This window comes from Sminthopsis crassicaudata, chromosome 5, assembly GCF_048593235.1.
Source record: "Sminthopsis crassicaudata isolate SCR6 chromosome 5, ASM4859323v1, whole genome shotgun sequence".
Classification (NCBI taxonomy): domain Eukaryota; kingdom Metazoa; phylum Chordata; class Mammalia; order Dasyuromorphia; family Dasyuridae; genus Sminthopsis; species Sminthopsis crassicaudata.
The window spans coordinates 265,749,506-265,761,507 of record NC_133621.1 but is presented as its reverse complement, the minus strand read 5'-3'; the positions used below and the strand labels follow the sequence as shown (position 1 = coordinate 265,761,507).

Here is a 12,002-nt window from a genome sequence, read left to right as displayed (position 1 = left end):
GATGGCCGTTATAATCTGTAACCCCAGAACTAGGTAACACAGTACTTGGCCCACGATAAAGACAATATAATTATATTTTGCATATAATTTGTGGCCCAGCACCGGACTAGCACAGTCCCTGGCTCACGGTAGGAGCTTAACGAATCCTCTCCGGACTTGCCCAGGTGCATGGAGCACCGGAAAGGAAGGAGACTTGAACCCAGATCCTGCAGAGTCTAATCCACTATTTCACAAGCACCTAGCCTGTTTCTCCACAGGAAGAGGTGCGGGAAATCAAGGAAAGAAGGAACTAGGATGGAGGGAGCGGGGATGTGTTTTCCCATCCTTCTCGCCTTTTCCATAGGTGGCCGCCTTTTCTCTCGCAGTTAGTTGAGGCAAAAGAAACTTTTTCACCCTGCGCAGAAGATGGTCACAGAGAAATCGGGGCTGTGGGAGGATAAAGTTGGGGCGCTGCTCATCCACAGTCCTCCTCCCTCGCTTTCCGAGAGGGCTGAAGGAGAGGAGGAAGCTGCGGCCAGGCAAGCTGAGGGGGAGGTGACCACAGGGCTCCACGTTCACGAATCGAGCGCCAGGTGTTTCCTACCTGTCTCCCCCTTTCCCCCCCCCCCCCACAAGGAGCCGCCGAGAAAAGTCAACTCTAGACATCAGTCCCGCGGGAAATTCCTCCTCTTCCCACTGCAAGGAGCGAGGCTCGAAGACGCTCCTCATATGCTTCAGACGCAGGGCATCACATGCCGGGAACCGGCCAGCTCCATGTACTCGCTTAGGACTACATTTCCCGGCATCTCCTGTCCCCTCCAATTGCCTCACTTCGAACTCGGGTCGTAAAGCATCGCCCCGCAGTCGTGAAATGTAGGCTCAGCATCCGGGACTCTGGGCCGAGCCCGGGTAGGAGGAGGGTGGCGCTTTATCGATCCACGGGGTGTGAACCATCGGGTCGCCTAGCAGCCACAGTTGCCGCCGCCGCCCTCAGGAGTAAACCCGCGGTGGGGATGCAGCGCGGGAGCGGCAGCCTAAATTGACAGAGGAGGGCGGGGGCTCTGCGGTACTTTCCCGCCGTCACCTCCAGACACTGGTCAGTGCAGTGAGCCGGGGAGCCCTCCCGACTTTCCCTCCCTTTCCCGCTAGATGCCCCCTGCCCCGATATCGCAGCCCGTGTGCCCAGCGGTAGATACCACTTCTCGAGTTCCGGATTAGGAGTCAGTGTGGAGGAGTGGGAGGTGCGGAGGCAGCATCCCGTATCTCTCAGGGTCTCGACTAATCTAAATCACGGTGGCTTCTCTGAAGATGCCTTGTAGCTCTAAATCCGCGACGTCTCCCAGAGAAGGCCAGAGATGCTTATCCTGGAGTGTGGGAGGCAGGGTCGGGAAGTGCCCCTTAGTTTAGTGATCACCACCACCACCTCTCATCCCTGTTGGTGAGAGCCCGGCTGTTATGTTTTCACTGATCCTCTCCCAAGACCCGATTATTCACCTGCCTCATCTCTGCCCCGTGGCGTCCTCCAAGTTCTCAACCAGAATCTTATCCCCAGGGCTTGGGGAGATAGTCGCCTTTCATTCATTATTAGTTACAAAGTATCTTGTTTGTGTCTGGAGTGTAACTTTGTTGCTTTCTGTTTGTGCCCCTCCCCCTTCTCATCCTGGGAGCTCCTTGGGGCTTTCTTTTGTTTGCTCCAAATTTAGCTCCATGCTTTGGCATGTAATAGATACCTAATGACTATTTCAGGATTTAATTCGATAAGGAATCATCTTCTTCTTTTTTTTTTTTTTTAAAGTAGAAAAAAGTTTTATTTATGTGGAAAAAACTACTGTAAGAGCTGTAAAAGGTCTGTGAAAATATTATATTACCTGTAGGTACGAAAAAAAAAAAAATCAAATCATCCTACTTAGCAGCGCAATTCACATCGCAATACAATTAAGTCAAATATGCAACAAATGAAAACTAGTTTTTCTCCATAATCCGCATACTGAGAATTTTAGTGTAAAAGTTTTAAAAGTTAAGTTTTAAGAAACTGTAATCAGTCTATGGAATATGCTAAGCAAGAGGAAGCGCCTAAAGTGTTCATTTGTTTCATTAATAACAATTGTATTTTGTCAGTACTGTGCACAGGAAGAGAAAGTCAAATGAATTTACTTACATGGTAAATAAAATATATTTAGTCTATACAGTAAAAAATTAAACGGAGGACATTTTAGACAAACACATATTTGTATCTCATGTAAAACCATATAGTATCAGCAAAAAGTAATTTGGTTGCTTTACAACTACACTATGGATCAAAAAATCATTAATGTCTTTTGCAAAACATATAAAAGGATAAATACTCTTTTCACAGTCTTAAGATTATGTTTGGAAGTTTGTTTTGTCTTGCTCCAGAAACACATTTCAAATGAGTAAAAATCAAAATGTTTCAGGGTTCACTGGAACAGTAAATGGTGCTCAATTTACTTCTAATATTGAAAAAAAACCAAAAAACCCTAGAATTTACTCAGAATTCATTCTCTCTCATGTCTGTAATATTTTTTTCCATGTCAGATTTATATATTTGTACAATATCTAGTACTAAGGGGTCATCCAGATTTGGACCACAAAGTAGTGGACATATGGACCATAAAACTTTTGATACAGTCAGAGCTGGTGATCAATGTGACCTCAGGATTTTAAGACAAATACTTCAATTGCTATTTATGATGGTGGCTGTTTGGATATGTACAGTGAGAAAGAAGACTCCCCTTTGACATGTGCTGTCAGGAGGTCACATAATAGTTTTTTGCCAGTGGAACAGGTCATTTCCCACAGTTCCTGCTGAGCACTGGGCAGGAGGCTTATGCTGCAGATCACTTAATTTTTTCTGGATCTGCTTCGGCTCCTAGGGTCTGTCCGGGAGTGGGGAGTAGGCAGTAGGAAGGAAGGGGAAGAGTGGTGTTGGGCTCCTCCTGCCTCAGGTGACTGGGTTAGGGTGCAAGCATGAGTGTGAGGAGTGCCTCTACCTCACCCCCCCCCCACTTTACTCGGTTAGAAGTGGTTCTTTCCTTCTCCAGATGGACAGGTACTCTCCCATGGCTCCTGATAAGGAATCTTCTTAACTCTTAGAGATAGGCAACAAGTGGGAATGCAAAAATTGTTGAAGTTGGGAAGAATTCTGTGCTGCCGAGCTTCAGTTTTCCATCCAGTTATTCCATTCAGTTATTCCATTAATATTTCCTATCTACCAAAGTTGTTGTGAAGAACAAAATAAAATAATTTGCCATTATAAACACATGAATTTATATTATTGTGATTATTAGCTTCTTAATGGGTTGTGGTTTATTCAGGGTTTTCTTACTTGGGCTTTTCTTTGCCCTGATACTAGAGTGGTTTGTTATTTTCTGTTCCAGCTCATTTTACAGATGGAGAAACTGAGGTAAACAGGCTTAGATGAATTGCCCAGGGTCACACAGCTAGTAGGTGTGACTCCAGGCTTGATACTTTATATGTCTAGCTGTCTGGTGCTCAGTAGACTTCCTCAGACCCTCATTTGTACAAATGTAATACAGGATAGAACAGGAAATGGTGGTACCCTGTCCTATTTCCACTTGATTGTAATTAAACCAGGTCTGTGTTTTGAAAGCCTTTTGTTTCATATGGTTAGAGATTATGAATTTTTGTAATAGCAGCATCTATTAAAAATATTTTATGAATAATTATCATATTTGGAATATTGTAGGCAAGTTTGGTCTGTGATGACAATAATTGTTCCTATGTTTTTGAAAATTTGGAGGTCCATATAATGTGGACATTTGTTGTCTGTTAATCCATGCAAATGGATTTCTAATCCAATTCTAGCTAGCTGGTCTTGTGGTGTTATATATTCAGAATATAATATAATATATATATATATATATATATATGTTCAATATATATATATTATATATTCAGGTGCTAAATTTTTACAGCAAAAAATGGAATTCACTGTTTGCACCATTTTATTGCAAACATTACCTTGATCAATAAGTCTGGCCTTATTACTATTATTGTTGTTATTATAGTTCTCATTGTTAAGAAACTAGAAAAGATCTTCTCTGTCACTTAGTCCAACTTCCTCATTTTACAATTGAGAAATTAAGGCCCAAATAGGTTAAATGACTTATCCAGGATAAAACAGTTGGTAAATGAAAAAGCCAAGATTTGAACTCAGGTTCCCTGACTTGAAATATAGCATTTTTTCCACTGTGCCTAATAATTCTGGTGGATCTCTACCAATTTTGCTTTAGTGAATTTTACCTACTTTGCTGTTTTGTTTTTTTCTTTGTTTATATTAGCCATGTTTTATATTGTTATGTTTAATGTGAACATGCTGATGTATATATATTGTTGTAGATCCATAGACAACAGTGAAAGAAATCAAGATGCCTTTGGATTGGAAAACATTATGGAGAGTTAACCCAGATGACTTGCCTCGCCAAGAAGAATTAGCTGATGATTTACTGGTTTCTCTATCTAAGGTATTTTAAAAAATATATTAAAATATTCATGGTTAAAATAAAATGCTCTAAAAAGTCATGGACTTCTGAATTGTTAGAACTGGAAGGATCCTTTTATTTTTATATTTGGTCAACTTACGTTTTATGCAGACCATTAAGTGGTAATAAAATCTATCTTCTTCCACAGGGAAGAAATGAGGGAATATTAGAGCCAGAATACTGTATATTCAGTCAAAAGCCATTATTATGTTGGGTACTTTTGCTTGTTTACTTTGTTTTTCTTTGTCTCAAGAGAAGAGAGGATAGAATAATGAATTTAAAACAATGAATTTAAAAAAAAAAAGGAATAATGAATAATGGTGACTACTTTGTTTACATAGGTTGAAGTAAAAGACTTAAAAGATGAAAATCAAGAAAATGTGGTCCATCTTTTCCGAATCACTCAATCTTTAATGAAGGTTTGTATCAAGCAGAATAATCCTTACTGGTCTTTAAACTCTACTTTGTATAATCTACATTACCACATATTAATAAAACTCAATCCCATTAACATTCATTAAATGCTTACTTTTGCAAGGCAATAGGAGCAAAAGGGTGGGGAGACAGACTGTCATATACATACATATTAATGGAGTAGCAGAATTTGAAAGTAATAAGATTTGAGGTGGGAGAGATCCACTTACAATTGGACTGTTCTAGGAAGCATTGTGTAGGAGTAATATTTGAAAATGGATTTTGCAGAATAGAGAATACATTTGGAGAGAATCAATTCTTGGCCTAGGACACAGCTTCTTAAACTGTGGGTTGTGATCCCATATGTATTGCAATACAGTTTGCTCATTTAAACTCATAATAACTTCTATGAATGGATAATTAATTTCTAGCACAAATCCTAAATACATTTCTACAGATAGGAAAGATTACATCATAAATTCTTAATTCCCAGGAGTCATATTTATGATTTAACAGCACTGAGATCCAAACAAAATGAGAAGAAAGGAGAAATATTAAAATTTTCTAATTTGATTTTAAAATGCTTCCTAACTGAGTTGCTCTATCACCAGTTTTCTTATGCTCTACTTTCTTGTATATGAGCTAAGTCAGCAATACTGGTATTCTTGCTACTACTCCAATGTCCTTTCACTGACTATTCTCCATATTCCTCGTCCTCCATATCCTTCCCCTCCTCCCCCCCAACCCCTCACCTATATCCCAGCATCTGCCTATTAGATGTTCTGGTTTCTTTTGAGACCTAGCTCAAAACCTGTCTTCTGTAAAAGGTCTTTCCTATACTCCCTCACTGCTAGTCCTTTCACTCTGAGATTAACTCCCATTTACCATGTCCAAATAGACAAATTGACAGATTTATTAATAGGTCTATCTACCTATAGATCTTGTTTATACTTAAATTGTTGGCTTGGCTGTTTCTTAAAATGTCAGCTTCCTGAAAGCAGGGGCTATTATTGCTGTCCTTTATATCCTTAATCTTTAATTCAGTGTATTATAAATAGTAGGTGATAGATAGGTGTTTGTTGATTGATTGAGAATATTGGAGTGTGCAGAAGAGGGAAGAATTATATTTTACTGTAGAAGAGGCTTAGTTACAGTCTTCTGGCCACCTGCCAAACAGAAAGCTGATGAAGTCGGTCCTGGCCCTTGGCTCCAGGCCTGGCAAGAAGAAAAAGATATTCAAATATGGCCTATTGTGACATATATGTGTCTTCTCTATAGTCTTTCATCTTAGTAAGGTCTGTCAGAAATACTCAGTGATGTTGTGAGAGTGCCTGTAAACTGCTTCTCAGCTTTCTCTACATTTGGAGGCAAATTCATGCAAAATTTCAATGGAAGTTTGTTTCCTGAATGTCATCAGTTGCATTTTACTCTGGTAAGAGTTTAGGAAAAGCCTGTTTGGTCCTTAAACTGAGAGGTAGCTTCTCAACCTCATCAACCTGCCTGGTTTTTGCTCAAATTCTTTTTTTTGTTATGTAAGTCCCACAGATGTCAAAAAGGCTGAAAATTGTAAAGTTCTGTTGTCTCCAGACAGTTGCCGCCAACTCTGGTCCAGAGTAGTGACTTCTTCCTCCGGAGAGCCGCTCAAGTCTGGCCCAGACAAGAGACTCTCAATCTCTCAAGTGCCGCCCTCTTTCATCCTCCCAGAGAATGGGAGTGGGATAATGCAAGGGCTTCTGGGAAAAATTACTTCAACCAATGAACTTGTTCCTTCTAAGCATGCAAGCTCCTCCCCAGAAGTTTGAAGGGGTTAAACTCCCAGTAAAGGCTGGAACTAGAGAATTGTTAAGTACCGACTTAGCACTTAATAAGAACCTAACAGAAAATAGCTGTGAAATATTGGCATATCCCAATACAAGTATCTAGATCAGAATGAAAGGACTCTGACAGGAGGCAGATCGTCATGTTCAGAGGCTCTTGCAGTGACCTGGCTGGAAATGTTGAGGCTTGTAGAAGATATAGCAGTGTGAAAAGAAAAGGAGGCATGGTGGATTTAAATAATATCCCAAAGGAATTATCTCTGCAGCTGTGTAGTTACTTATCATTTATGGATGTAGAGTAAAATGACAAAGAGAATCCCAACCATTCCTCCTAAAGTGGATAACAAATCATGTTACATTCCTTTTGTTATGTTTAGATGAAAGCCCAAGAGGCGGAATTAGCTTTAGAAGAAGTAGAAAAAGCTGGAGAAGAACAGGCCAAATTTGGTAAGTATCTGGTAAAAAAAAGTTTAAAATAAGTAATACATCTTTGAATAAACAGGGAGATATTGATTTCCCAGACTCCATAATGAGTCAGAAAATGTATACATGCAATATGATTGAGCATTATGGTTAAGTACCTACTACTATGTTGCTAACTTATACTAACAACTTTTCTGATACTTTTCATATGATTGAGGGGGAAAAATGTATTTTTCTGGGGACAGAAAAATAGACTTTTAAAAGTATTTCTTAGTAAATTCAGTGAAGTTAAATATTTGTTCTTGTTTCTTTCAACAGAAAATCAATTAAAAACTAAAGTTATGAAACTGGAAAATGAGCTTGAGGTATGTATGTCTACCATGCAATTATGTTAGTCATATCTTTATTAGTAATATGAATTCTGTTATTCTTGATTGGGAAGTTTCATAAATCTTATTGCATTCATATTTAGCAAAATATGAATCTCTTTTGAGGGAGAACCTTCACTGTTAATCAAAATTATGTAGGCATCTAAAATTAAGTGAGCAAGATTGAATACAAATAAATATAACACCTATAGTGATTGATCCTAGATCACAACACTTCTAGTGATTGATTCTAAATCATTAAGAATCATTCTTTGAAACCTGTAATTAGGTTTGACCAATATAGTGATTTTTCATTTCAGTTCAGATCTGTTACTGAGAGATGCATATTGTAAAGCATAAAAATTTGTCATTATTACTTCTTTTCTTCATAGTTATTATTTGGATTGTTTCATGAAGCAGTTTAAAAAAACAATGGCTTTTAAGCAAAGACTTTACTTAGAGCCATTAAAAAAGTTTGCTAATTCCAATAGACTTGTGATAGAAAGTGCCATCCACATCCAGAGGAAGAATCATGGAGACAACCTCATCAAATCAAATCAAAGAATATTATTTTCATCTTCATAGTATTTTCACCTTTTGTTATTGTGACTGTTGCTTGTTTCCTTGGTTTATTTTCCCTTTCTTGTGTTTTGTTTTCCTACTTTTAGTGTGACTTTTTCTTGTGTAACATGACAAATATGAAAATATGTTTAAAAGAATTGCACATGTTTAACCTATATCCCATTGCTTGCTGTCTTGGGGAGGAGGGAGAGGAAGAAGAGGAAGAAATTTTGTAATGCAAGGTTTTACAAAGATGAAAGTTGAAAGCTATCGTTTTGTATTTGGAAAAATAAACTACTATTTAAAATTATTGAAAAGTTTGCTAAATTAATAGTTTAAGTATAGTCACTAAAATAGGTTAAAATTTTAAATTACTTTTTTTTCTTAATTTCTATCATTTCAGATTTTGAAATTCTTTTGATTGATCAAATAAAATCTGATTTGTCATTATATTTGGCTACACATTCTCAAGAGAATTGTATTCAGGCAAATACATTTTTATTTTGTTTTAAGATGGCACAGCAGTCTGCAGGAGGTCGGGATACACGGTTTTTACGAGATGAAATTCGTGAGCTAGAAAAACAACTGGAGCAGAAAGACAGAGAATTAGAGGATATGGAAAAAGAAATGGAAAAAGAGAAAAAAGTCAACGAACAAGTAAGGATCCTTTCATTCACATTCTTTATATTTCTCTGAAGTCTGGCTTTCCTTGGTATCTATATAGGATATTTTGATGATGTTTCCCTTGAGAGATAGGAGTGTGTACAAAGAAAACTGATTTTTGAGTCAGAAGATCTGAATTTGAATCCTACAACTGGCAGTAGCTCTGGAACCCTGGGCTGTCACTTAATGTTTCTGAAATTTGGTTTCTTTATTTATTAAAATGGAATTAATCAATGTATAAAATTGTTATTTTAAAAATCAGTGTATTGGGAATTATATAAAAATGTATAAAGGACAGTCTTGACATTGAGAATACCTGAGTTCCTGATTCTGCTTCAGAACTTTGCTAGCCATAGGACTCTTAAGCAAGCCTCTTAGCTCATTGCCTCATTGTCTTCATTGGTAAGACCTTGTGTCCCCTGGAATTTTGTAAAGATAACAATGAGACCATATTTGTAAAGCACTTTATTTACTATGTAAGTGACTAAAGGGTATGTAGTTTTACTGATGACCATTAACCATACAGTTTACTATTTATGATAAAAAAGGACTCACTTGTAGTATTATATTTGTTTAAGATATTGTTGAACTCTGTGCTTCCCTCTTATACTGTGATTGATCTAGGTCCTAAAGCAGTCTGCATTTTACCATTTTTTTGGAGAATTAAAATCACATGACTGATTGCAGAAAGTACTCGCCTTTCTCTACCCTGTACCTATATCTTGGTCATATCTTCTTATCATTTAGGGTGACTATGTGTGGTAGCACTATAAATGTAGCCCCTCCTGCAATTATTATAAAACCTGATATATTGCTTACATAAAGCAGAGTGGGTAACAGTGTTAGGGGAGCATCTTTGACATATACACCACTAACTATAGTGATTCATGACTTTTGTCCTTTACAGAGGTTTTCACTCTTAGTAGCTAATTCCGTTATTTCAGTTGGGCTATCAGCACATTGGCATGAGTACCTGGGATCTGATCTCTGGTCAGAGAGAAAGAAAAAAAGAAGTGTTGAATAGGAATATTTTCTTATTCTCTAGAGTTTATAATGGAGGCTTCTAGAGAATGAGAAATAAGATTCACTGTTATTATAATCATAATATGACATTATATATTATATTATAATCATATATAATAATTATATATTATAATTACAATATAACAATTTGTTCATTTAGTTAGTATGATAAAGAACTGCAAGTGAAGCCATGTCACTTTTAAGTAATGCTGTTTCCTTAGTTAATGTTGATTGAGAGTTAAAAAGTATTTGAGGTTTAGCAGATAATAGTAGATCTTAAACTTAAAAACTAATCATTTCAGTTATTCATTTTAATTTCCCTAGCAAAAAAAAGTATATATACACATACACATTTCCCCCATCTTTGTAATTCTTGTGTTTATTTATTTCATCTATTTCCTAAGTAGTTTCCAAAAGATTGAATTTAATATTCATATTTCAGATAGAATTGAAGTCATAATGTGAGAATTTGTTGTTTTTTAAAAGAGAATTTTATTTCAGTTTGATGTTACTACTGTAATTTTTATAATGAAATTGCTTCTAACTTTTAATTTTAGTTTATTTTATAAATGCCTTTTTTATCATTCTAGTTGGCTCTTCGTAATGAAGAGGCAGAAAATGAAAACAGCAAATTAAGGAGAGAGGTATGTGACATCATTATACATATATATAGTTGGTGATCCTACAAAGTTAGTAATTAGGAGTACTTCAGTGAACTCATATTGTTTTCAAGACATCTAATCTAAGTGCTTTTTCTTTTGAAACTTAATTTTTTTAATTTGAACTTTTCTCAAAAACTTAGAAATAAGGTGAGAAATGGAGATAAATAATTCTGTCAAAACTCTGTAATAAATAGATGTTTGCTTATGGATTGATTATTATATGGTAATTTCTATGATGACAGGCTAAATATATGCCCAGACTTATGTTATTAGCTTATTTTATACACTCAGTTAAAATTAAAAGTTACAGTTGCTTAAATTCTCTCCCAATTTAGAAAATATTTTAATTGGTTTTAGTATTTAATCTGTCTTTAAGGTAGACAGTCATCTTTTATTTATTTTCTTTAATAACTAATATTGCATTCTTTAGTTATCTAGAGTAGCACATTTAATGTTTTATTTATCTTTTTTTCTTTCATTTTAAATATTAATCTCTTTATTTCCATTAATTTTTTTACTATCTTTTTTGGAGAACAAACATCTGAAAAAAAAGGTGAGGATTTAAGGGTTTAGAAAATATATGAACATTTAAAGAAAGACAATGGGACTATCATTTAGATAATAATTTCTATTGCACGTAATTTTAATAAGTGTTGGGGGGGGGAACTTTGGTTTATATACAGAATGAACAGCTTCGTCAAGACATCATTGACTATCAGAAACAAATAGATTCACAAAAGGAAACACTTATGTCCAGAAGAGGAGAAGATAGTGATTATCGATTACAGTTGTCTAAAAAAAATTTTGAACTTGTGCAGTATCTGGATGAAATTCAGGTAAAAGAAAAAGTGCTGTTTGGTTTTTTTAAAGAGTGAATTTCACAATGTATTCCTGATTTTTTTTTAATGAATTTGATCTGGACTTTATAGTATTGAGCTTTCAGTGAATTGTGATCTTCAGGTAAGAATTGTATATAAGTTATTTTTTCTCCTACACAGTGGTATGGAGGAACCTGTCAGATTAGCATTAATATGTGAATTAATATTTTAAAAACAGGAAATGTTTTTAAAAATAGGCAGTAAGTCAGTCTGTAAATGTTGCATTTCATTTACCTTCTTTGCTTATCTTGTTTAGGTTTACTTTAGTACCTGTACTGGAAGTATCTAGTAAGGCATCCTTATTAAAATTTAAAATTTTTTTCTTTCATTTAATTGGTAAATGTCCATCTACATTGAAACTATATACCTGTGTAGAGTTGTCTTTTCTCTAATGATTATTCAGAAGGTCTAAATTTTAGAATACAGTTCAAGTATAAGATTTAAAATTACTTAACTATGTGCACAAAATGGTTATATTACTATTTCTGTGATTTTTATCTTTAAAAGAATTTAACAGAAGCAAATGAGAAAATTGAGATTCAAAATGAAGAAATGAGAAAGAACCTGGAAGAATCAGTGCAGGAAATGGAGAAGATGACTGATAAATATAATAGAATGAAACTTATTGTTCAACAAACTGATGTTCTAATGGATCAGTTAAAAAAAGAAAGGCTTCAGGTAAGAATTATGC

The 12,002-nt window shown here is 35.8% G+C and overlaps 1 protein-coding gene across 1 annotated transcript in view; it reads left to right on the top strand.

Annotated features, from left to right (window-relative positions):
- Positions 1-882: 882 nt before the first annotated feature.
- The window catches only part of CEP290 (centrosomal protein 290), a 115,344-nt gene continuing 104,224 nt past the window's right edge, over positions 883-12,002 (top strand). Inside the window, 10 exon segments of the mRNA XM_074270939.1 lie at positions 883-1,075; positions 4,360-4,484; positions 4,844-4,921; positions 7,111-7,180; positions 7,475-7,521; positions 8,599-8,742; positions 10,362-10,415; positions 10,966-10,986; positions 11,117-11,269; positions 11,819-11,989. Of these exon segments, the coding sequence (XP_074127040.1) occupies positions 4,389-4,484; positions 4,844-4,921; positions 7,111-7,180; positions 7,475-7,521; positions 8,599-8,742; positions 10,362-10,415; positions 10,966-10,986; positions 11,117-11,269; positions 11,819-11,989 (834 nt within the window). The 5' untranslated portion in view covers positions 883-1,075; positions 4,360-4,388.